The sequence below is a fragment of the Physeter macrocephalus genome, chromosome 18 (genome assembly GCF_002837175.3).
Source record: "Physeter macrocephalus isolate SW-GA chromosome 18, ASM283717v5, whole genome shotgun sequence".
Classification (NCBI taxonomy): Eukaryota; Metazoa; Chordata; class Mammalia; order Artiodactyla; family Physeteridae; genus Physeter; species Physeter macrocephalus.
In genome coordinates, this window is record NC_041231.1 from 104,822,834 (window position 1) to 104,849,309 (window position 26,476).

General features: G+C 48.6%; 1 protein-coding gene across 6 annotated transcripts in view; it reads right to left on the minus strand.

Moving 5' to 3' along the window:
* FARS2 (phenylalanyl-tRNA synthetase 2, mitochondrial) overlaps positions 1 to 26,476 on the minus strand; it is a 419,843-nt gene that overhangs the window by 151,834 nt on the left and 241,533 nt on the right. For all 6 annotated transcript variants that reach the window (XM_055079821.1, XM_028479858.2, XM_055079823.1 and 3 more), the window contains one exon: positions 10,668 to 10,819. In XM_055079821.1, coding sequence (XP_054935796.1) covers positions 10,668 to 10,819 — 152 coding nt within the window. The remainder of the gene's footprint in view (positions 1 to 10,667; positions 10,820 to 26,476) is intronic.

A 26,476-nucleotide genomic window follows, 5' to 3' on the forward strand; every position in this document is an offset into this window, starting at 1 on the left:
CCTGAGTTGATACATTGGCTACACCCCATGAATGAATCTAATGAGGCTTGTATTAAGTGGGCCACCCCTGCGCTGCGGATCTGGTCTCTAATCTGTGCGACTCCTGCTTTTCAGAGGGCCTGGACGAGGTCCTCCAGCTGTCTTGGTCCATCCTTTAAATGAACCATACAGGGAGGGAAAACAGAAACAGGTAAGGGACAGAAAAGTGAAACTTCCCTACAGCGTCACTCCAAGTGAAAACTGCCAGACACACAGCTCGGAAGAGGCAGGTCTAGGCGGCAGAGCTGGGACATCTTGTTTGCTCTGTAATACATCAACCCTCCATGTATATCCATGAAATCAAGCATCCTCTAATTACTAACATTTGTGGAATAAATATAAGTGAAGCCACGACGGGAGGAAAGGGGAAGAAGTATGATTATCCAAAGTATTTTCTAGAACTGCACTTCCTAAAGGCCAATCCGTGTGGCCTTGGTGCCCGCTGGCTGGACCCCATCACCGCGCTCCGCCCCCAGCCGCTGCTCCCTCCACCTGGACGTCCTGGGTCACCCTGCTGAGCCCCTCCCTCGCTCTCTCTCTCTCTCTCTCTCTCTCTCTCCCCCATCCCCTAAGCCTTCCCTGGGGCTCTCTTCTCATCCACCTCTTCTCCTGTTCTAGAACTTTCTGGGGTCCCAGTCACGCCCAGTGCTCCAACTCCCGAGTATTTATTCTAATCCTGGCCCCCACCTCGGGGGCTCTTAGGTCAACTTTCCTGTGTGCCCCACCTCAAGCCAAGAAGCTCAAAGGCACCAAATGATCTCCACCAGACTGCTCCCCCCACCTGCTCCCTATGGCATCCTCAACCTCCATCCTCCTAGTCATGCGGGTCCAGGTCCTGGGAGCTGTATTTCCTTCTGTGCCCGTGCTCTCTCCCTGCAACAGCCCACCTTTCCCGGGGATCCTAACTCCTAAATATCTCCCCCACCAGCCAGCTTCTTCCCACAAGGCTCCTGCCACCGTCTCGGCGAGAACGCATCTTCTCTCACTCAGACTGCACACGTGTGCTTCTACATCTTTTCCTACGACCCACCTCACCCCTGGCCAACACGGTGGCCCCAGGCAAGACGGATAATCCCTTGTGAGCTGCAAGTAGCTGGACCAGCTCAACGCCTCCCCACGAGCTCGACCAGATAAGTGCACGTTTTTATAAGGGAATTCAAGGCCTTTACGGTCTGACCCCTTGCAAACTCTCGGTTCATCCTCACCCCGTGTGCCTGCACGCCAGCCACTCTGAACGCCTCTCCCACCTCTGTCTTCCCGTTTTTGCGCGAGCTGCCAGCTCGGCCTTGGCCCCTTCCACGTCTAAGTCCTGTTTGCCTTCAAGATTCAGCTGAACCATGATCTGTCAACGTTTCTTGAGCAATTAAGGCAAAGCAAGGCGCTGCCCTTCTTTGAAATCACGGTGGCGCGTCGCTCATCCCAGGCCTCTGACTGCACACTGACTGCAAACATCTACCTGCACCGACCTCCTTTCAGACTGTGAGCGCCTTGAGGACAGGAGCTCGTCTCTGAACACCGTGTTGGTATCCCCGGGTGATGCGTATCACGGACAGCACGGTGCCTCCCCCAGGGTAAGCGTGCAACGCACGTTCCCTGGAACGAGCGCGTCACACCAAGGGAACATTAATTTTTAGCCACTCCAGCTCAGAGGAAAAGAACCATTTAAAACTCATACCGAATAGAGACATCTGGAGACCAAGGCCAGCTGCAGCTTATCTCCGTGCTGCTCCAAGTTCTCTGACAAGGAAGCTGATGGCTTCAGCCTGTTCCCTCTGCCTTCTTGCCCTCTTCCAGGGCCCAAAGCGACTGGCACTCATTTGGTCTCCAGGAATGGAAGCCCACGTCCCAAGAGCTTAAGGGACAGGCGAGTTGCACTGGCTCATGGAGTCTGAGGAAGGGCTGTGGGAAGGGCCGCTGCAGCTGGGCCCCAGCCCACGGGGGGATGAGGGCCTCCCCCTCGCCAGCATCCTCCCGCCGCCTCCCACCTCTCCTCTGCCACTTCCTTCCCTCTCTCTCTGCGCACCTTGGGAAACGTGGCCGGAGATGGCTCCCAGGAAGATCGCTTACAGCTTAAAAGCCCTCTTTGGCTTTCCACCCAAACAAGACCGAGAAGAGGCCCGTTTGCCCAGCTCTGTTAGGTGCTCACCCCTGGACCAGGCAACTGGGCCAAGGGGCCGAGACCTACCGGACCAGTGTGGAAGCTGCCCTATCAACGCTGCATACGCGGGGGGAGGAAGCTGCTTCCAGAAAAGGATGCCAGGGTCCACTACTCCTGTGACTCTGGACAGGACAGCCTCGGTGCATATGGGTTTGGAAACTCCACTTTCAGGAGATCGAAAGCTTCTCTGCCTTCCCTGTGCCGACAGCTTTTTCCTTCCTTTCACGTTACCTTCCTTCAAAAATTTTCCTCGCTCCTCATCTTGTGGCAAACAAACATACATGTAAACACATTATAATTTGATTCCTTGAATTTCTGTCCTGCCTTGTGATCTCCCCTCTTCCAATCAGAAAAGGGTTTTCTAGGTAACCATGGATAATTTGCATACTTCCAACACCCCCAGTTTCCTGATCCTGAGAGCTCAGAGCTTTAAAATATATTTTATATAGGATATGACCAACCTTCTAAAAAACACCTTTCCCCCCTTTTCTTTCCTTCCTTTTCTCTATCTGAACATTTGGTCCAAACTGCACTATTTCTAAACCAGCCGTTTACTCAGAACCCAACTTATTGAAACCTAATTCCTGTTTCTACGTATCAGTCCTCACCCCACTTTTCTCTCCTGTAAGAAACCATCATAACTGATAGGAAAGCATTCCGGTCACTCCACCAGAAAATGTTACCAACTGGGGTGTCTTTTTGGTCTACATGGAAAGGGATGTCTGTTATATCCTGAGAAAACATGACCTAACGTATGAATTTTCTTTTTCTTCATCATTCATTCACTAAGATTTTTCAGTTGAGTGTGGTTACTGTGTTCTAAAACCCAAAGAGTGTAGAAAGTTCAAGACCCAGTGCTTGACACTAATTCACAGTGCAAGGCTGGAAAAATGAATAAATGCAATGCAATATGGCAATTTGCTAAAACACAAGAATGTGTTAGAAATACTCTACCATCACCACAGAATTTCAAGAATTGCACACTGGGTACATGACTGGACAGATGATCTAGGAGAAATTACCATATTTAATGAAAGCTGGGGTGATTATTTATTCCAGTAAAATTCTGTGTAAATGTCTAGACCACGGCTGCCATCTCTTGTACAAATATTTCACCTGCTTAACTTTCATTACTAGTTTCCTCTCTCCTCATCTTACTACTGTCACTTTCTTTCAGGAGCACGTGAAGGCCAAGAAAAGTAGCCACACCTGTCAAACACAGAACGCAAACCCTTTTGTGAGGTGTTCTTTCTCCTCTGAGAAACAGTACACGCGTGAGACATCTTACAAAATAGTGATTAAGGCAACTGGCATTGTGCTGGTTTTGTCCTCGTTCCTGAACAGCGCTCGCATGGAAAAGACGTGAGCGTAAACGAGACTCGCCAAGTCCGACCCGGAATCCCCAGCCTTTGTTGGATGTGTTACCCGAAGGGAAAAGCCGAGGGGAGGACGTGCGGGAGGGGCCCTACGATGCAGGTGGGAAGACGGGGCTCAGGCAGAGGTGACAAGCATGACCTGACTCAGCTGTGCACAAGCCTGGAACACACAGGACACCACGGCGGCTCCGAGGCTCAACAGCGTGCCTGCTGGGGGAGCGGCAGGACGGGCGATGCCCGGCCGGAAACCCCGGGCACCTGATGAGAGCCATCGCCGCGCTCAGTGGAGTAGGGTTGTTGGCGAACACACACGAGACGCCCTCTGGGGCTTCCGGAAGGCCCCGAGGGGGCTCTGCTGGAGATGGAGACCCGTGTGAGCAGGTGGGTGGTGACCACCGTGACATCGGAACACAGGTCCCTTCGTTCACGTCCGCGGCGGCTGACTCGTCCTCTCGCCGTCACGAGCGGCCCCTGAGACGGGGATGCCCTCCTTGTACCCCGTTGCCTTGAGGCGCCCTTCTCTCCTCGTGTAAATATCACGGAACGTTCTACCTTGCTCTCTCCTCACTAGACCCCGATCAAACTCCCACGACGATAACACCCCCCCGGCCCCTAACTACCCTTGAGTAGACAGACCCCAGGGAAGCCGTGGACTATTAAAACAAAGCAAAGCAAGCACAGGAGGGCGCTCCTCTGAGGACCTGCCGCTCTCCTGGGTTTTCTAACTTCACCGCCCCCCGTGTCCCCCCGACACCGGGTCTCAGATCCTGCCTCGTTCTGACTCGGAACCCGGTCCCAGCTCTGCGGGGGAGACCAGCAGGAGCCCTGGGCCAGCAGCTCCCAGCAGACCATCCAGGCGGCCCTGCCGGTGACCGTGCCTCCGCGCCCGGGGCTCGCACCCAGGAGGTGGCCCCCACGGTCCTCCGAGACAGCCTGCGCCGGGCTCCACTCCACTCGCGTCTGGATGGCCACCCCGAAGCGTGGCTCCTCCGGGACGGCCCGTCTGCCCCGCGTCACACCTCCCCGGGCTACCGGCTGCTTGGCCCTCTACCAAGTCCCTAAGACAGACACCCTGGACGGTGGGTTCCACTGGGCCCACCTGTGCACATCGCTGGTCCTCCCCCCCCGGAGGGACCCCTCATCCCACACGTGGCCGGCCCCTGCCTCCTTCGGCACATCTCCTGGCTGCTGCTTGAGCCCCGGCTTGACCAAGTTAAGGAGAATAAGTCGCCCGGGAGACCCTGGGGCGGCCGCACGGTGCGGCCCCCGCCCGCCCGCGGGGGAGCCGCGGCCCCGACCGTGTGGTGCTGGGGCCCAGCGGCGCTGGTGGCAGAACAGGCTTGACTCTTGCTCGGGACACCAGCCAGGTGAGGCCCGGGTCCCCCAGGGCACCTCCGCTGCTCGGAGACCTGAAGCATCGACTCTCCCAACAGGCCTCGCCTGTGTGCCCGAGGCGCCCTGACAGACGCACGCCCACCTGCGAGACTCGGCCCCCAGCCTCTAACGGGGACAGCTGCGTGGTGATGCTGTGAACAATTCCGAGGTCGCACGGCGCCGGGCTGGGTTTGGATTCACGCGCCTCTCGGCCGCTAGGACAACACGACTAACTCTGAGGGCTGCAGGACATTCGGGGCCGAGCCTCCGTGGGCTGCGAAGAACGAGGTGACAGACACGGGACAGACGGTGAGGGAGGGCGGGGGAGGGCCGACTGCCATGGCTGCCTCTGGGCGTACGTTTGGGTGGCAGCCCGTGCAAAGAAGTGACCCTGCGAACTGGGTTAAATCCCCTGAAGACCCAAACTGGTTGAAAGCCTTTCTCATGATTGCCCCAAAGGGCGGGCTCCCCATCCCATCTCCGCCAGCAGAGCGGAGACTTCCCGGCCCCACGCCCACTGCCCTCGGGGCTCGTTCTTGCTTCTCTCTGGCCGGCACAGTGAGGGCGGACAGGCCACCACCCGGGGCCGGGAGGTACTCTCACCTGGCGTCTCGGAAAGAGGGCGTGCGGTCTCCACACTACAAAAAGGTACACAGGATGCCAAGCGGGGACACAGCCAGAGGGCCCCCTGGAAACTGCTCACTGCAAGTTCAAGAGCAAAGAGCGGCTTCCCGGTTAGTTTCCACAGAGGTGTGCAGTGACCCAGCAGGTCACTGAGGACGCAGTTCACCGGGCGCCTGGCCTCTGGCCCAGCCTCAGCAGCGTCAGGCAGTGCTCGGCTCCCTCCCTCCCTGCTCTGTGCAGACCTGCTCCTCTGGGACCTGGGCAGCCTGCCGGTAATCCCGGAGAATCCTTCCGCAAATGGCGAGGTCCCGGGGGACAAGGCAGACAGGGAGTTTGGGGACCGAACTAATTGTGTTTTAATGCGTCTCATGCTGGTGGCCAGCACGGCTGCTCTGTGGCCACAATAAAGCGCACACCCCGTGGGCTGCTTTAAAAAGGAGGCTTGGGCAAGGAGGGTATAGGGACGGGGTCGGGAAAAAGAAATATCAGGCCCAAAACTGTCTTCTTAGAACTGCCTTCCGGGCTGTCTGAACCACAATAGCAGTTCTGATACTCATGCCACCAGCCTTGCGATAAAAATGAAGGAAGAGCCAGGAGACAGGAGAGTTCTAATGCCGTCTCCTTGGTACCGCACGCTGTCAATTTCAAGGGCACGCAATTTCTGACGAGCTCGCCCAAGATTCACTGGAGTTGGCTTCTCATTGCCGGCCGATCTTTTAGTTCCAGTAAGTGCACTTACTCGGCTCTGTCTAAAGAAACAAGACCAGAGACGCAGACCACCTGCCGCTGCCCGTAGCGTTTTCCCAACATACAACCCTGAGAACGGTCCTGTGGGCTACAGAGCCCTGCTGGCCGGCGTCTATGTCACTGCACAAAGTATTTTTATTTTGTTCTGCTTAAAAATTTACTCCTCAAGTTGCAGGAAGACCAGGCACCGTTTCAGATGACAGCGTTATGTGACGTCTCATTCTCTTCCTCTAGCATCAGAGCTTCCCCATCATCTGCATTGACTTCCAAACCCCAGCTGACGCGCTCTACTGAGGTCATTCTTTATTTTAAAAAAACAACACAGGTTGACCGTGAAAGTTTCTGATTTATACTCTAACACCTAGCAATTTTTTTTAGAACTCTGTGCGATTTTCAAAGCATTCACATAGATAGGCTCATCTTATGTTTGCGGCTACCACTTAAAGACGATATTTGTGCTCATCTTAAGTTGGTAGGTGGGGACACTGAGGCTCAGGGGGTCCCAGCGCCAGACATCTAGGATGTGAGGGGTCAGGAATCAAGGCTCCTGACTCTGAACCCCGAGCTCTTCCCGTCAGACTACACCGCCTCCCCTTCCAATGCCGTAAGCCATTCCCAGTCATCTGATAAAAGCTCCTCCAAGGAATGGAGGAGGATTATTAAGTATCCACCAAGCATCAGGCAGTGAGCCTCCTTCCACTAATATAAACCCTAGGGAGGGTGGAGGGAGTTACTGTGCCCTCAGCCCCCAAGGTGTGTCCCGCAAGTGGAACAGCTTGGAGAAGTTTAAGAGCAAATGAAGAGTAAAAGACATGACTGAGCCAGCAGGCAGGAGCCGGTACCGAGTCCCGCACGGGGAGAAGGAAGGCAGTGCTCCCGTGTTTGTTCTGAAAACTGTCCGGTGAGCCCTTCTGGCTGAAGATGCTCGGCCTCTGGCTTCGTGTCCAGAAAGCGGGGCCGGGCGGTTTATGGTGGCCCCTGACTAGCCCAACAATGGGCTCTTGAACCAACAGTGGCTTCTCCACAGCCTGCCCAGACCTCAGGAAGCAGCCTGGTGCAAAGGGCTCTGCCCAGCAAGGGGGATGACGGTTTGCTCAGCTAATTAGGCTGCTTCCTCCCAGAACTGGCACTGGAACAATGGAGGGGATGGGCCAGAAAAGACTTTGGCCGAGGCAGCAAGGGGCGGACACATGAATGTGTGTGTAACTTGGGCTGGGGGGTGGCAGAGGGGACAGGGGATGCAGACACTGGCCAGGAGGGGCGAGGACAGGGACAGAGCCAAGGGCCCAGATGCAGAAGGTCTCTGGTCTCAGACCTGCCTCGGTTCTGAGTAGCTTTCCAGCCCTGACTCAGGTGTATCCTGAACAAATCCCCTCTGTCCTGAAGAGGCCACCATGAGGGACTCTGTCCTGGCAACAAAACAGCCTAACAACCCAGAGTTGTTTTTACAGAAACTGAACGTTTCCACTAAAGAGCGCTGACTCACAATCACAATCAGGACTGGGGACGTGTCATTCACAAGGTGTCAGAGAGGAGACAGACCCACAGGGCCTGCTATCCTGGCTCCTGGGTAACTCTCCCCAGACCGATGGCCTCTTCCCTCTGAATCTACAGCCCTAGACACGGGCCTCTCATTTCAAGCTGATGAAAGTTCCTGAGCATCAATTATGTGCAAGAGAGCAGGCAGGTCTTGATTAGGTTTAACCAAGCTTATTGTACCTTATGCTTTTTATTGCTAAGTTCATTTCTCCTATGTTATTTGGCTCCATAAGAACTGGGATCTTGCCTTGTGCCCCCAGTGAAGCCAACGTTTCCTATAACACTCAAGAATCAGTGGGTAAATTTGTTTATGGCCTGCCCCTTGTATTTACCATCTGGCCTTCAACTGAAAAAGTCTGCCACCCCCCACCCTAGATATTTCCTGAGAGTCAGTACGCAGTGGGCCACCATTACTAAATAATGTATTATTTTCCTCAAGTACGTCCTTTTCCTCAGGGCTGTAAGAGCAAGGTTTACCTTTGGTTGTCCGTCATGAATATCTGAAAAATAGTGGCTTAAACAAGACACTTCTCTCTCTGGGGAAAGTCTACGACTGAATCGACTCCCCAGTGTCAGAGACCCAGGCAGCTTCTGTGCTCTTGTTCCCCACACACAGCTTCCACTGCCAAGGTCACACCATGGTCCAGAATGGCTGCCAAGGTACCAGCCGTTACATCCACATCCAGGTAGGAGAAAGGTAAAGGACAGCCTCAACCCAGTTTTTAAGGAAACTTCTGGAAATGCCACTAAAAACTTCTACTTATAAATCACTGGCTAAACTCAGCTACATAGATACACTTTGCTGTAGAGGAAGCTCAGAAGTGTAGACTTTTAGTTGGCGAGGTTGGTTAGATAAAAATCAAAGTTATATATTTTTATAATGGGGGGGTGGGATGTTGAGAGATAACTAGGAATCTCTGCCACAGGAAACTTACTGCCATCCTAGCCCCTTAGTAAGACAGTACAGGCACTGGGCAGGTTCTCCACTGTGCCAGGGCCCCGGGCTACCCCAGAGAGTCTATTTTCTGTAAAGTTAGCAGACAGATATCATCTGCAAGCTCCAAAATATATTTAAAATCTGCCAAAGCAGCTGAAACCAAGTAGAAGCCAAATGGGAGGAAGTGAAGAGAAGGAACAGATAGGCAGATCTCAGAAAACACCAGCATAAATACTTCTTCAGAACCAAGGGTTCCAGTTTAAAGTGCAAAGTCTACATCACCAACAAGGGTCAAAACTGGGGTAAACAAAGGTAAATCTGTGTGTAACAAGTGCAGATTTGGGGCAGGAGGCAGAACCACACAAAGAACCTAAGAGACGAGTGCGCCATATTTAAAGAGAGGTTGGTTTTTGGCAGTGGAGGGAAAAAAACGCCTTACAGTTGTGAAAACAGCAGTCCTGAACGACGGCCTTAGCCCCTCCCACCATGCCAGCCCCACCTCAGCCCTCAACCTTGTGCAAAGAGCTGGTTCCGAAAATCCAATGCATTAAAACATGAGTGACAAAAAGGCAATCACACGCACACCACTGATGCATCAACCAAAATATAGAAAAAAAAATAAGAAAAATGGCAGAAAAACTTACTGACGGGGAAGTCACAGAAAAATGTTGCCTTTGGAGCACATGAAACTTCTGGCCAAATATTTTGCAGTGAATTTTAAAAACCAAACGAAGCAATTTGTTTAAGAAGGAAAAATCACAAAGCAGAAATGACTCCGGGAAGAGACAGGAAGAAAACAGGGAGAATTGAAATGAGAGCTTGAAGACCTCAGAAAAGGAGGGGAAACAAAGTAACTGAAGATGGAAATGGAGTGTGGGCAACAAGAGACCCCAGAAGACCCAGGGTGGGGAGGTGGGCAGAGAGGGTAACGACGGGGAAGCACCCAAAAGGAAGTGGCGGGAGAGAGATTTAAAACATTAGAGAGAAAACAGCAGCAGGCAAGGAGTCAGATACAGAGGGGCGGGGCACGCATGTCTGGATCCCCAAGGGAGGGGTCAGAAGAGATCCTTACAGGTATGATTCAAGAAAAATTCCCTAAGACCCAGGTGGAGCCAAATCTGATTAGAGAGAGACAAGGATTTACACCCCAGGGAGAGCAGATCAACACTGAGAGGGATCCTGCTATGCTTATGAAACTTTAAAGATAAAGAATCTTTTAGGAAGAAGAGGAAAACAATCAAGCTTGGCCTCAGATTTCTTTAAATCAAGTTAAACTTGAGAAGACAACCGAGCAACACTTACAAGACCCTCACCAAAAAATGGGTGAGCCGAGGATTTTATATCCAGCCAAGCTGTCATCTAAGTATAAACAGAGAAACACGCAAGAGCTCAGGGGATATCATTTCCCTGAGTCCTTGAGCACACTTCTAGATTCACATTTAACTCCTAGGACGTAATACAGGGCTTGGCGTGTGCTAAGTGCTTAATAAATATTCAGTGAGAGACTAACAAAACAGCTTTTTCTCCACAAACTTCTCTTTCTGCCTCATTTCCTTGGTACTTGGAATGTGATATGGTAAGAGATCACTTCCCAAAGCAATACCAAAAAGCTCCAAGATATTTAAAACCTTCTGTTTCATATCCTTTGTCTACTAAGGCAGGAAAGATTAAAAATGTATTTTAGAAAGATTTTCAGAAAGTACTGATATGCTGAATGTTCACTATAAATTCCGACATGCTGAATGTTCACTATAAATTCCGAATACATTTGTACCTTATGCACTAGGTTGCCGCAAAATTTTATTACATACTTCCACATGCCATTTGCCACATGTAAATAAAAAAGGATAAACTCAGAAAGTTTCTTACTTACTTTGGATGTTCAAACTTGTCTATAAGATCAACTTTTTCCACCAGGTCTCCTCCAATTGTTCGGACTAAGTCATAGAAATCGTTCTCCGTGTAATTCTCGCGAGGTAACCAGAATGAGATGTCATTGATCACAGCAGGGTATTTGCTGAGAGGCTAACAAAATGAGAGAAGAAAAAAGAGATTGATTTGTTAGTTGGATGACAACGTTTACATTTTTCATGGCAAGTTTCACGTGGGCTAGTTAGAAAATGCTGGCAAGACATTATTTCAGTACTTGAATTTTCAGGAACAAAATGAACTTAAAAGATAAGTCAATATTCAAAATTAGCAAATTCCATTATGAATATTATAGATTCTTATCACTCTCATGTGTAACATTACCATATATTATACTCACATTGCCATTAATGTTCAATTTCGTATAAAGCAATTTGAATATATCATATTTCAGTTTTTTTCCATTTGAATACTAGAGGAGAAAAGTCCACATTTAATTAACAAGCAATTCATTAACTTCTGTGATACTTTCAGGAAGCCGTTTTAATAGAGAAATAAGGAGGGGCTTGTCAAAATTGATATTTCAATTAGTAATGTCATTATTTGTTAGTATGTCTAATTATTAAGGAAGTACTTCTAATTATTAATTATATAGGGGGTTATTTTTCAAATTATGCTTCTAAGGATGTGATAGACACAAAGGTAGCCATTCTCCCATTTTATCCCATTTTTTCCAGTTTATTAGGGCTCACTAACTAGTTTATTATATCAGATACATATTTAAAATTAGATATTTTTAGAAGTTACCACATTTGTTTACATGGCTTAAACATGTACATCACAAATACATATTTATACATTACACACACACACATATATGTAGATAGCTGTGATGTTATGTAAGTCTGTAAGTTACCACCACAATAAAAAATGTTTCATTAAACGTTTCATTATATAACTATGAATTCCATACAACTAAGGAAATATCTGCCAATCTGTTAGGAGAACAAGTTTATAAATTGATTTACACCAAGCCTGATATCACTGTAAACCCCCTGGTGAATCACCGATTAGAAAAATATAAAACTTTTAAAATGGCAAAACCTCTGAAGAGTCAAGTATTCAAACATAAATGATTATTCAACTTGAAAGATCAATAAAGTTGTCAAAAGCATCGGTTCAGAACACACCTTTCAAACAAACATAATAAAGCTACCACCCGGGTGCTCCTGACAAAGTACCATAGCTCCTGAAAAACACCCTGTTTTCTTGAAGTCAAGATGCTGTGATAAATAATACGCGGGTTAATGTAACATTGCGAGATGGTGGCAGTTGGGTGGTTACACAGCGCTTTTCCTTTTCCACTTAAGGAACGTGGAAGTTCAGGGGTATTCGATAAGAGGCAGGCGTTGCCAAGAATTAGCATGAAATCGCCTCTTCGATGACAGACACGGGAGGGGGGACCCGCCTGGGCGCTGGTGTCAGGAACCCGAGAACAGTGGGCAACGTGATAGCGCAGTCAGCTAGAGTACAGGCCCCAAGACGTTACAAAATACATGGTATATGTTATGGTAAATACATAAAAACCAAGGAGAAAAACCCAGACCATTGTACTGCAAACCTAGTTCAAGCTAACCAGTGGGAACAAGTTTAAAGTAATGGTGGCTGGTTCCTCGCGAAATTGCAAGCAGGGTCGAACCGGAGGCCTTTCACAGCTCCTGAAACTTCCTCTCTCTCGCTTCTCTTCTTGCACGTGAATATCTTTTCATCGTATTTTTGGTTTTTGTTTCTTTTCCAGTGAAAGCATGTGGGAAGCAAACTCTCAGAACCGACACGGCTGAAATCCCCACGCGTGAATCATCCGGCAAAGCACAAAATTGTAGGTTTACCGTTGTCTCCCCTCAGCGCTTGGAAAATACTTCTCTGTAACCCGTTAGCAATGACAATAAGTCTGCTGTCGGTCGGAGCTGCTTCTGCGCAGGGAATCTGTCATTTCTCCCTGGCAGCGTGGAAGGGCTTCACCTTTATCCTGGCAGCTCTGATGAGGCCGGGCCTGCATTTATCTTGGGGTATTCTGCCCGGGACTCAGCGTGTGCTTTCACTCAGAGGGTTCACGTACTCATCCAAGTCGGAAAATTCCAGCCACGACTTCTCTGTCCTCTTCTTCTAGGACCACAATTCTCCATATTGCGGGGCTTCTCGATCTATCTTCCATTTCTCTTACCCGATTGATTTTCGGGTTTTAACCTTTACGTATCTGTGCTGTATTCTGGGTGAAATCCTCAGCAACAGCTTCTTATTCACTAATTCTCCCTTCAGCTGAGTCTAGTCTCATCTGTTTTTGTTTTTTTTTCTCCTCTATTTCAGTGAATCTATTACTCATTTCTGATATTTCTAATTGTTTTTTTCCATATCTACTTACACTTCATTTTTGCCTGTTTTTGCCTCTTATTCAGAATTGCCTGTTCTTCTTCTTCTTGTTGTTGTTGTTTTTATGGTTATTATTCCTCCATTGATCTCTTTGAGGACATTAGGCATTTTTTTTTTTTTTTAAAGAATGCCTCTTGCTTTTACCTTACTCTCCAGTGACTCAGATACTGCGTATGGATTTGGTTGGCTGACACGCTCAGGTCAGAGTTCTTCACGTGGTCTGGGGTGTGTGTCTGCAAGCCCGTCTGGGATGGGAATAACTGCAGTGTTCTCTCACTCCCCACCTCTCCCTGGTCAGAGGTTTTTGTGGTCCCTCCCTCCCCTTGTGCTCCTGGCCCAGATCTAGCTGGTGGCGGCATCTGGGTTCCTGCCCGATGGTGACAGGGCTGATGATGCCATGGTGGTGACTCATCTCAGTTCCTGATGAAGAGGCCAACTCTCTTCCTGGGCTCAAAGCTCCTATGAGCTGGAGGTCACAGCAGGCAGCAGTTTGCAGCAGTGGTGGCTGCCCCCCTTCTAGAGGAGGGGACCGCCTGTCCCTACTTTCCAGCAGAGATCATGCTCTGGACCAGCACATCCTGACTCCCCACCAGAGCCAATCACTGTTTCCCCTTCCTAGGAACCTGCAGCCCGCAGTGTCTTCGGCCTCACTCTCTGCTCTGTCTTTGTGTTTGTCTCTCGTGCGTGGATACATATCTTTTTAGGGGGAAGAGGGGAAGGCATGGTTCTGACTTTTTCGCGTTCTCTTTTTATCTATCATGGCTGTGTGATCGGAGACGGTAAAGAGCAGCTTACAAAGCAACAACGACCTGACTCTAAATTTCCTTACACAATGGTTCTTAACTTCATGGGGGAGGGACACAGATGTCTCTGAGAATATGATGAAAGATTCAAATTCTTGTTCCAGAAAAGTACATACTTTCAAACACTGATTTTTCCATAGAACATCTGGGATTCACAAACCTAGTGAAAGTCATTCAAGGAGTCAGAATAAGGACTGCCCCCCGTCCTTGACCCACATTCAAAATTGTGTCATGAGTTCAAATACAGACAATGGAGATTATGGTACTAAGGGAGTTAAAAATATCAGACTCATTCTTTACTAACATAATAAATACATGTATGTGTGTCTCCTTTCTATGCATACATATAAAGGATGTATATTTTACGATAATAAAAAGCATACATGAAGGCATCATCGTTTGTCTCGTGGCAGCTACTTGAAATGCAGTCATACTTATATAATAAATTTAAAACTCCGCTTTTTACGGGCTGGACTAAGAAGGCCCTTCCTGGCGCCGCCTGGGACAACGCTGAAGGGCCGTCCTCGTCTCAGAGCTCCCCAGGGGCTGGCCGAGGCCTCTGCTGTCGGTGCCTCACAGCCCAACCTCCCCTCCCCCTCCGTCTCATCCTGCTCCCTCCTTTCCCCCACCATAGGCGTGGACCCTGACAGCACCTGGTTAGAAGCTTCCAGAAGGCTAACCTCTGTCTGAGAGTCTGCCCTCCAGGGAACCTAACCTGTGACTCCAAGACAGAAGCAAAATGGCAGCAACCAGTTGACGAAAGAATTTAGTGCATCCACGGGGAGAGCAAGCCTCAAGGATCATGTGCTCAGAGTGAGACCGATCTGGATGGGCACAGGGGTCCCCCTCACCAGCTGTGTGACACGGTGCCTGCAGCCTCGCCTGAAGCGCCCTCAGCCGCTTGTGATCCCCCCGGAGGACTTGGGAGGCCCGTGAGGGGCTGCACAGACCACCCCCCCTCGCCTCCTGGTCTCCCCTGCACGCTGCGGGGCGGGAAACGTCTGCGGCGCGGTGCAGGCCCGGCTCTTCAGCAGCAGGGCCTTGCACAACTGGTGGTGTCATCAGCTACCCTGTTGCAGATTGAGTTGTGTCCCCCCGAGAAGACACCCTGGAGTCCGAACCCCCAGCAACTTAGAATATAACCTTACTTGGAGAAAAAGTCTTTACAGAGACACTCAAGTTAAAATGAGGTCACTGGGTTGGCATCCTTAGAAAAGGGGAAATTCGGGCACAGAGACGTGCGTGCAAGGAGGCCTCACGCAGGGAAGCCGGACACCGGGGCGACGCGTCTGCAGGACAAGGCTGCCCCGCGTGGCCAAAGCCGGGGCGGGGGCCGGGCGCGGATGCTCCCCGCAAGCCCTCGGAGGAGCCGGCCCTGCTGCAGCTGGGCCGCGGGCCTCAGCCCCCAGGACCGGGGGAGAATGGGTCTGCCGAGGCCCCTCGGGGCAGCGTACCCTTCTGGGCGTGGGGGAAGGGCCACGGCGAGCTGGCGCCTCCGCCGTCTGTGGAAGAACAGCTGTCCAATCTCAAGGGGGCTCCGCTGGAGCTCTGAGCCACGCGTCAGGCCTTGGTCTTGGCCCGGCAGGTGTGTTCACTCGTCTGAGGAAAACCGACCTCGCGGTTTCCTCACCTATACAACGGAGACGGCGTCTACTTGAGCAAACGGCAGTGAAGAGGCCATGAAATAACACTCACGAGGCACATCCTTCATGGTTTTCTAGCCAAATCAGATTCGGACAGTTCAACGGATGCGCGATTCTGACAGCTGTCCGAGACCCGGGTACCGAAGCGACCGGGCTGGGGAAGGAGCCAGTCGAAAAGTGAGATTTTGGTTTAATGGCGCCCGTCCTAGCCGGCCCCTCGCTCTGGGCTCACCCCTCCCGATATGTAACACACAGACGTCTCCGCGCTCCTTCTCAGCTGCGACGTCACGCGAGCCCTTCCTATCGTCCATGAGAGTCCACGTGCCCCAGTCCTGTACCTGCTCAGGACACGCCCCGGAAGGTCACGTGACACCGCCGTCGGCGACGCAGCCTAGCGTGGCCGTGCTTCGACTCCAAGCAAGTTGTTTCTACATCAGCGCCTCCCTCTTATAACTGAAACGCCCGTCTCTTTTCTAACGTTGCTGAGGGAGGATACGGATGACCTGCCCAACAGGGCGGGGTTTCTGTACGAGTCCACCATCATTCAGTCTCTGGCTTCTTCCCTTTAGACAAAGCTATTAGAATTTTTTTTTTTTTTTTTTTTTTGGTTTAAACATGATTTCAACAGTCGTTCTAACAGGGAAGGGTCCGCTTCCCCATCAGGCTCTCCACAGAGTTCTGGGAACACCAGGGTGACTTCCACTCAGCTTTTAGCCGCACCTAAGTGTGGCCAAAGGTTGACTCTGCAGCTACTCTGGGCTACGCTTCTCCTCCGAGACCTCACACCTGCGCCTTGGTTTCTATGGTGATTGTGTGACTGGCGGCTGCCACCCGTGGGTGCAGTGGGCCCGGGACGCGCCGGCACTTGCCGTGGGTCGTCCCACTAACACACAGCATGCTCCCGTGACACGGCCACTCTTGCTGTTCCCACCGTGTTCACGAGGAAACTGTGGCTTACAGACCTTAACTGAAGTGCTCAAGGTCAAAGAGCCACTAAGCAGCAGAGCCAAGGTCAAATGCAGGGCCAGGCTGTGCTCTTAAACCCTATGCTGTAAGGCCTCCATTTAAAACAAGGGGCTCAGGAGAAACAGCTCAGCTTCTAGTACTGTTTCCTGAAGTAGTCTATCCAGCGCAATTAAAAACTGTGTAAATAAGACCAAATCTAACATGTATCCCTCTGGTGCCTTCCATGACATTTCCTTGGCAAATGACTCATTTATCTTTTCGATTAATTATCTTGACTTATAAGCACTTCCAGTCTGTTTACCATCTGTGTGCTTGTGTTCTTATCTAAATGAACTTAAAAATCAGTTTTTCCTATAAAAATCCTATGCACTACCCATTACTCTCCTTACAGCCCTTACTTTAATTCCATCGACTTATTTTGTAATAAAAAACTGCTTCTTGAAGTTGGCTGCCAGGTTTGGTACTTAACCACTTCAGGTTGTTCTAACTCATGCTGCCTCGCTGTTTACAGATTTTCTCACTCTGTTCCAACAATTTGTTTTGATTCTTACTTAGCTTCACTGAGGGCCAGGAGCACACTGCACTGGTCCGAGGGAGGCCCAGACCAAACTCAGGAAACTTTTGTTCTGTTACTTCACCGAGAAACCACACGAGACCCACCAAGTTCTAAGCATTCTTCCAAGCTTTAAGGCAGTTTCCCATATTTGTTCTTATCTTTTGACAGAATTTCAGTTCTGTTTGAAGATTCACAGGAAACGAAGAATTTCCATAAGGAAATCACGTGGAACAACCCTTTTGGCGACCTCGGATCGGATTAATGTCCCATGTTTCTGCACCATGGCCCCCAAATACATACTGACCTACTCAAGAGCAGAAACACAATTTGAGTCCTCTCAAATTAACTTTCAAGCTCAAGAGTTCTTTATTTAAAACAAATCATACGCTGCCACACATGAGAAAAACAAGGATGGCTTCTGCCACTCTGGGTAGGCAGGTGGGAGAACTCCATCACTGCACGCGGCCCACATTCTCTGTAGGACGTAAGGGACGTAGAGCAAGGCTTCAGGGCGCTGCCTGAACATAACGGTCTTTAACTTAAGAAACAATGGAAAAAGTAAGCCTCAGAAATCTTTGTTCGAGTAAAATTTCGTCTGCGCCTCTGGGTAAATCATTGCTGGGGGGTGGGTCCCGCGGCCCAGATCCCTGCCGCAGAGCGCTGGCAGACGGCTGACACGGAAGACAAACGCTGCAAATTAAAGACTGTCTTTTAGGGGCGACGTAAATGTTCTAAGGTTGATTGTGGAGATGGTCGCACATCTCCGTGAATGTACTGACGACGAGTGAACTGCACAATTTAAGTGGGTGAGTTCTACAGTACGTGAATTACAGCTCGGTAAAATTGTTGTGGAAATGATAGACGAATAAGTAACTGTAACAGTGGAAGAAAGAAGGGTCTCTAGAATAGAAAACTTCTATCTCCCATTTAGTGTCTATCTCATCTTCAGAACTTGTCAAAGACATCATTTCTTTTTTTTTTTTTTGACATCATTTCTTAAATTCACTTTTTTCAGGTGAAAAGACTGAGCCTTTTCAGAGCCAGCAATACTTCTGAATTCTCGTTTTCCTCTCAGAGGAAAACTACTGGTTGAAGTTTCGCACAATCCTTTAAATCTTCCACTAAGTTTCTTGTCTGTATCTTCACAGCCTTACGCCATCACTGTATTTTTTTTTTTTTTTTTTCTTTTTGGCGGTACGCGGGCCTCTCACTGCTGCGGCCCCTCCCGTTGCGGAGCGCAGGCTCCAGACGCGCAGGCTCAGCGGCCATGGCTCACGGGCCCAGCTGCTCGGCGGCACGTGGGATCTTCCCGGACGGGGGCACGAACCCGCGCCCCCCGCATCGGCAGGCGGACTCTCAACCACCGCGCCACCAGGGAAGCCCACCATCACTGTATTTTAAGTGAGGTCACATATAGTTTGACGATTATAAATTTTCCCAGGTAACCATGTTTACTGGGAGATGGATATTTTCCTCCCATATGCCTTAGGTAAGTGAATGGAGGCTCTAGATGAAAAAAATACATAATGGGAAACTAGGTCTGTTAACCCCCGGCCCCAAATTTAACCTGAAAATGGTATGCGCTCTGAGCAGGGCCTCGTTGAGCTGCTCCTGGTTCCTGTTTATCTTATGTCATCTCCACCCTGCAAGTTCCCATTCTCACGGGGACTGGATGTGCTGTGAGGGCCGGGAACTTGGACTTGCCCAGGTTCATGCAGAGCCGGCCTCCTGACTACTCCAGTGTTCAGAGGAAAACGAGCGAGACAAAAATTAACCTGGAGAACTTAAGACAGCTGATTCCCAGCGGCTTGTTGAAAACTGGAGTAAACATCAGACTCTAGGCCTTTTACAGAGCGGGCTCCCTTGGACCCGACCTTGTTCCGCCCCTCCTCCCCCACCCTCCTTCCCCCCTCACACCCCTGTCTGCTGCCCCTCTTAAACCAGATCCCTTGATACTACAGGTGTTCCTATTTCTTCCTGACCCCGTAATGCCAAAGAATTAGCCCCTGGGGGCGGCGGGGGGGGGGCAGACCCCACCCTGTGTCTGTGTCTAAAGCTTTGTTCTCCATCCTGTCTGGTGACAGGAGGGCCCAGGGGAGGCGCATTGGGCAAGTTACTTCCGAAAACATCTACTGATTTGGTTTTTCCAGAAAATAGTCTAACATCAACTCTCAGTCACAGGGTAGAAATGGACATGGAACAGAAAGCTAACTGTGACGAGCTAAGTTTTTAAGACAAAACATGGCCGCTGCCCTGGGCACGGAGTGGGAGCAGGGGGTGGGATGGGGCAGGAGGAAAACTCGAGGTGCAAAGCACCGGTGACCATAGTTGGGTGGTTGCTTCTTGGGTATCCACCGTATTATTATACTTCCTAAGTAAACATTATTTTCCAAATTTTAGATAATGAGAAAATTAAAGAAAAAAATGGTATCAATGTTTACTCATTTACCCAGAGAAATTATGTCACAGAGGGAAACAATGGCCACAGTTTGTGCATTCATTTTTTTAAAAATTGTTTTTCTCTATTTAAAATAAAATTCCATCTGTTAATATTAGATTCTATTTCAGTAACAGAAACAGTGAGTTCAACTTCCTCACGTTAGAGAGAAATGTGCAGCGTTATTGTCTTTTGCACCAAATCCACGTGAGCCCAGCAAAGTTTACAACACAGCTCACAGAGGCCAGGTGTGATCAATGCCTCAGTTCAAGGTAAACGGAAGGTGAACACGGGGCTCTGATGGAGAAGCCCCCATGCCCTACTCAGGTGGCAGCTGGCAGAAGAAGGTGCACTGAATTGGAGCCAGGGAACAAGACGGCCAGTGTTCACCAGCCGCCCACTCTGGCTAATCAGACCCCGTCCCTGCCACCAAAGAGCTCACAGGCTCGAGGGAAGGCGGCTGTGAAAAGCGGTCCCTGCCCTGGAGCAGAGGGGCTGACACAGCCTCTGCGTAAATGTGGATCAAAGCCTGAATGGGGGTCACCAGATTACCCTCCCGTTCCCAGAGGAAGTCACACTTTCCATCCAGTAAGTAAAAGGCTCAGTAAGAGAAGCTCATTAAAGTAAGAAAACATGGAGTGCATACTAAGAAGTTTTGGGCCATCTGTCCGGTCAAAGGCCAAACCTGACAAGGAGAGAGAGATGGGCAGTGAGTAATTTCTGGGGAAGAAGCTGCCACAGGACGCCCCCAGCACAGAGCTCCAGTCTGCTTCTCTCTGGTGGACGCACTGCCAGCTCTCCGGGACCAGGTTTCCACATCTGCAGGAAAGCACTGAGCACGCCACACTGTTGTCCCATCAAAACTGTCCCCGGGACGCCACGAGGGGCAAGTCCATCGGAGAGGCGCTGGGTTTAACCAGGTGAGGCAGGGGGACCGGCCCCTCCTCTTCAGATTGGGTCTCCCCAAAATTTAAACCACAAGGACCAAGTGCAACCCAAGCGTTCCACCCCACTGGTTACCCGAGCCGCGTGTCTCACCTCCACTCGAATCACAACTCCTGTCACTTGAAGTGACCCTGGGCTTCCTGCCAGTTTAAAATTTGAACTATTCAGAGTTGGAAAAACAAGCGTTTCGGAGTTCCATCAAATAAACTTTATGCAAGGTCGCTGAGGCTACGAGCAAAGCAAAACCGTCACTCAAGAGGCACCACTCCGAGCTCATTAATGATGAATTTCCCTTACGCAAAGTGGGCAAAGTGGACAGGATATTTCCATACACTGGCTCAGCCACGAAGGCAACTTTTGGGATTTCTTCTCTTCTCCCCAAAGCACCACGTGTGCTGGTTACCTGCACACGGCACAAGGTTCTCAGGTTCACGCAACCGTCCTCACGGTGGGGTCAGACAGGCCGTGTCATCCAGGCGAGGTGGATGGGGACGGAGGGGCAGCAGCCGTTGTGCTCAAGGGCGCACACACAACAAGTGACGAGTGCTGGCAGAGGTGCGGGTGGCCCCGAACGTCTGATTCACCATTAAGTCACACCTCACCACCAGGGCCCCCTGCGAGGCCCCCTGAATGTGGAGAGGGCACGGCGGCCGCTCCGCCTTCCCCACGTCTCCCAGGAGCCCTGCCCCCGCGTGAGCTGCGGCCGCACGTGCTCCAGGCTCCTAGGCGCCTCTGTGCGACAGGAGCCTTACGTCACCCAACTGTTATGAAGATTAAATGGGATAATATGTATTAAAAGCCCTTATGAATTACAAAACACCACAGAAGGTAAGATATGATTAATCATCCCTTTCTTTTTGTTTTGTGAGCCTTCTTTAAAAAATGCACCAGACGAACAACCTAACGACGGTCACCGTTGAGCCAGGGTTCACCACGTACCAGGCACGGTGACCTCCCGCATCTTCAAATGAAGCCTGTGGGGCGATCGCCCAGCTGGGACACCCCAGCTCTGCCACGTACTAGTTTTGGTGACTTGGGCGGTTCCTTTAGCTCTTGGTCCCCCATTTTCAAAAGCTATACTTCCACCGACTAAGAGAAAATCGAATGGGACAGTTACTACATACTTAGTGTTAGGGGTAAAAGAGGAATGTGACGGGGCTGTTAGCCCCTCTGGTACCCAAACCCCGATCAGCAGATTATCTGCTGGGAATATGTTCTCAGAGGCGGGGAAGGAGCTGAGTGAATGCTGGCACGCCCAGCCTGTCCTGCATCAGCCAACGCACAGCCTCGTGCAGGGTGACACCACGTACAACCTGCAGAGAGGACGGCCCAGGCCGTGACCGCATTACCTGTGGAGCCCGTGCTCCGGCCCAGGGGTTCTCACTCCGGCTGGCTGGTACCGGAGCCCCTCACCAACAGAATCGACATCCCTGGTGGCACCACCGGGCATCAGTCTCTTTTCAGAACCCCCCAGGGGACGCCATGCACAGAGAGCATCTGGAGCCACTGCTCTAGCCTCATGCACTGCAGGAGGACAGTTTTTCACTCTGTAAAAGGACACTGGTCACACACGCATCCCTCTTCACTGTGGCTTTTGCGTAGCTCTGTCAACTGCAAATATAGGGTGCGCTCAGAGATGGCTGTCGTCTTAATTGGGGAATAAAAGGCCAGTAAGTGCTTTCAGGCCACCCTCTGCCCCTACTACCTCCAAAACCAGAGTTTCACATGTCTGTCGATGTGTTATCTCATAATTCACATACAATCACACCTCATTATCAGAGCATATTAAAAACATACATCACCTCACTTAACAACCTTATGAGATGAATATTATTGCCCCCCTTTTAAAAATGAAAATACTGAGGCTCAAAGAGTTAAGTAATGGGCTCAAGGTCATAATAACCAAGACCTGAACACGGGCAGCCCACCTGCAGAGCTGTGAACTTGAGGTGGCAGGGGTGCTGGACCTCAGGGATGTTACACATGCTCTCTTGAGAAGGTTCCACGGAAATATCTGTGGGGAGCTGGGGCTTGAAGGGGCAACTCAGAGGCCAAGTCCTCACTAGCTTCTGATTCTAGATCCTCACCCATCTCACTGCTTCTTGCTTATTACCAACAATTCCAAATGAATCTGATAAGAAACCAACGTAATTTACTAAGACAGTGGATCCTAGAAGTTCTCATCACGAGGAAAAGAATTTTTTTTTTCTTTTTGTATCTATATGATGGATGTTAACTAAACTTATCGTGGCAACCATTTCACAACATATGTAAGTCAAGTCATTACGTTGTACACCTAAACGTGTACCATGCTCTATGTCAATTACATCCCGGTAAAACTGAAAAATAATAACTTATTCATTCCTATAGGAAAAATACTGTGATCACAGCCATCAAGACCTATTCAAACAATAAATGGATGCCTATACCCCAACTCTCAAACAAAAATAAATAAAAATAAAAGGGTTCCATGGTCAAATAAGTTAGGGAAATGCTAGTTTCAGGTTTCTTACAGTAAGACATCTCAGAGCCTTTAAAACACTAACAGGCTTTGTGAATCTCCAAGTAACGGAAGCCATGTCCCCAGATTTAGTCATAAAATCTTCTTTTGCCAGAAACACAGTATGGATCATGCGGATGTAGAAAGGACAGGATCTGGAGCCACATGAATGGAAACTGAAAATTATGGGTTGAGCAGTATAGGTTCTCTAAACCAAGTAAATGTTCACAAACTTTATACTTTTGGAAAATATTTCATTTACAGAAATCTACTCACCTTTTCCTCACGCACCGGAAATCTCCTCAGTTAAAATAAATCCTGTTGTTTTGACTCTATTTGTCTGAAACGCTACGAACCACCACTCTACAATGCCTCTATAACAGGAAGACAATCGAAAATAATCTTACACGTAGGGATATTCTGACACTTACTGTTTTACATATTCAGTTCAACTGACCTTTGGGAAATAGAAACCACTGCATTCCCATTTTATAGATGAAGAAAATGAAGGCCAAAGAGGTGAAATGAGCTGACAAAAGTCATAGAATACCAAGTAGGTGCCAGAACATTAACCCACTTTTTTCACAGAAGCACATCCTCAAGTGCTGCCTGATGCTAAGGTCCTGACTGAACACTGATGATGTCTGGTACAGTTTCTACTTGCATTTTTACAGGTTTTAAATGCATTTTATTTCAGTCATTTGAAGATTAGTCCTCTCGCCAAGTTATACAGCTCCCGGTTAACCACACATTTTGATTAACCCCATTCCTCAACCGTGGTGGTTTACAGAGAAGATATTATAACGAGGCTTCTAAATAACAGGGCTGAGTCTCGTTATGATTACTAGGGCTTTAGTACATCAAGGAGCCAATCCTAAGGACAAACAGCCTTTAAAAAAAAAAAATACAGGTGGCTTTTTTGTAGTGGGGTGGATGGACCTAGAGTCTGTCATACAGAGTGCAGTGAAGTATTCCCTTTGCTTCTATCCTCTGAAAGAGGTTGTAGAGAATTCGTATAATTTCTCCTTAAATGTCTGATAGAATTCACCAGAATCCTAAGGACAAACAGCCTTTAAAAAAAAAAAATACAGGTGGCTTTTTTGTAGTGGGGTGGATGGACCTAGAGTCTGTCATACAGAGTGCAGTGAAGTATTCCCTTTGCTTCTATCCTCTGAAAGAGGTTGTAGAGAATTCGTATAATTTCTCCTTAAATGTCTGATAGAATTCACCAGTGAACTCATCTGGCCCTGGTGCTTTCTGTTTTGGAAGGTTATTAATTCTTGATTCAATTGCTTTACTGGAGCCACTGCTCTAGCCTCATGCACTGCAGGAGGACAGTTTTTCACTCTGTAAAAGGACACTGGTCACACACGCATCCCTCTTCACTGTGGCTTTTGCGTAGCTCTGTCAACTGCAAATATAGGGTGCGCTCAGAGATGGCTGTCGTCTTAATTGGGGAATAAAAGGCCAGTAAGTGCTTTCAGGCCACCCTCTGCCCCTACTACCGCCAAAACCAGAGTTTCACATGTCTGTCGATGTGTTATCTCATAATTCACATACAATCACACCTCATTATCAGAGCATATTAAAAACATACATCACCTCACTTAACAACCTTATGAGATGAATATTATTGCCCCCCTTTTAAAAATGAAAATACTGAGGCTCAAAGAGTTAAGTAATGGGCTCAAGGTCATAATAACCAAGACCTGAACACGGGCAGCCCACCTGCAGAGCTGTGAACTTGAGGTGGCAGGGGTGCTGGACCTCAGGGATGTTACACATGCTCTCTTGAGAAGGTTCCACGGAAATATCTGTGGGGAGCTGGGGCTTGAAGGGGCAACTCAGAGGCCAAGTCCTCACTAGCTTCTGATTCTAGATCCTCACCCATCTCACTGCTTCTTGCTTATTACCAACAATTCCAAATGAATCTGATAAGAAACCAACGTAATTTACTAAGACAGTGGATCCTAGAAGTTCTCATCACGAGGAAAAGAATTTTTTTTTTCTTTTTGTATCTATATGATGGATGTTAACTAAACTTATCGTGGCAACCATTTCACAACATATGTAAGTCAAGTCATTACGTTGTACACCTAAACGTGTACCATGCTCTATGTCAATTACATCCCGGTAAAACTGAAAAATAATAACTTATTCATTCCTATAGGAAAAATACTGTGATCACAGCCATCAAGACCTATTCAAACAATAAATGGATGCCTATACCCCAACTCTCAAACAAAAATAAATAAAAATAAAAGGGTTCCATGGTCAAATAAGTTAGGGAAATGCTAGTTTCAGGTTTCTTACAGTAAGACATCTCAGAGCCTTTAAAACACTAACAGGCTTTGTGAATCTCCAAGTAACGGAAGCCATGTCCCCAGATTTAGTCATAAAATCTTCTTTTGCCAGAAACACAGTATGGATCATGCGGATGTAGAAAGGACAGGGTCTGGAGCCACATGAATGGAAACTGAAAATTATGGGTTGAGCAGTATAGGTTCTCTAAACCAAGTAAATGTTCACAAACTTTATACTTTTGGAAAATATTTCATTTACAGAAATCTACTCACCTTTTCCTCACGCACCGGAAATCTCCTCAGTTAAAATAAATCCTGTTGTTTTGACTCTATTTGTCTGAAACGCTACGAACCACCACTCTACAATGCCTCTATAACAGGAAGACAATCGAAAATAATCTTACACGTAGGGATATTCTGACACTTACTGTTTTACATATTCAGTTCAACTGACCTTTGGGAAATAGAAACCACTGCATTCCCATTTTATAGATGAAGAAAATGAAGGCCAAAGAGGTGAAATGAGCTGACAAAAGTCATAGAATACCAAGTAGGTGCCAGAACATTAACCCACTTTTTTCACAGAAGCACATCCTCAAGTGCTGCCTGATGCTAAGGTCCTGACTGAACACTGATGATGTCTGGTACAGTTTCTACTTGCATTTTTACAGGTTTTAAATGCATTTTATTTCAGTCATTTGAAGATTAGTCCTCTCGCCAAGTTATACAGCTCCCGGTTAACCACACATTTTGATTAACCCCATTCCTCAACCGTGGTGGTTTACAGAGAAGATATTATAACGAGGCTTCTAAATAACAGGGCTGAGTCTCGTTATGATTACTAGGGCTTTAGTACATCAAGGAGCCAATCCTAAGGACAAACAGCCTTTAAAAAAAAAAAATACAGGTGGCTTTTTTGTAGTGGGGTGGATGGACCTAGAGTCTGTCATACAGAGTGCAGTGAAGTATTCCCTTTGCTTCTATCCTCTGAAAGAGGTTGTAGAGAATTCGTATAATTTCTCCTTAAATGTCTGATAGAATTCACCAGCGAACTCATCTGGCCCTGGTGCTTTCTGTTTTGGAAGGTTATTAATTCTTGATTCAATTGCTTTAATTGATATAGACCTATTCAGATAGTCTACCTCTTGTGTGACTTTTGGCTGGGAAGAGAAAAACAAATACCGTATGCTAACAAATATATATGGAATCTAAAAAAAAAAAAAAAATGGT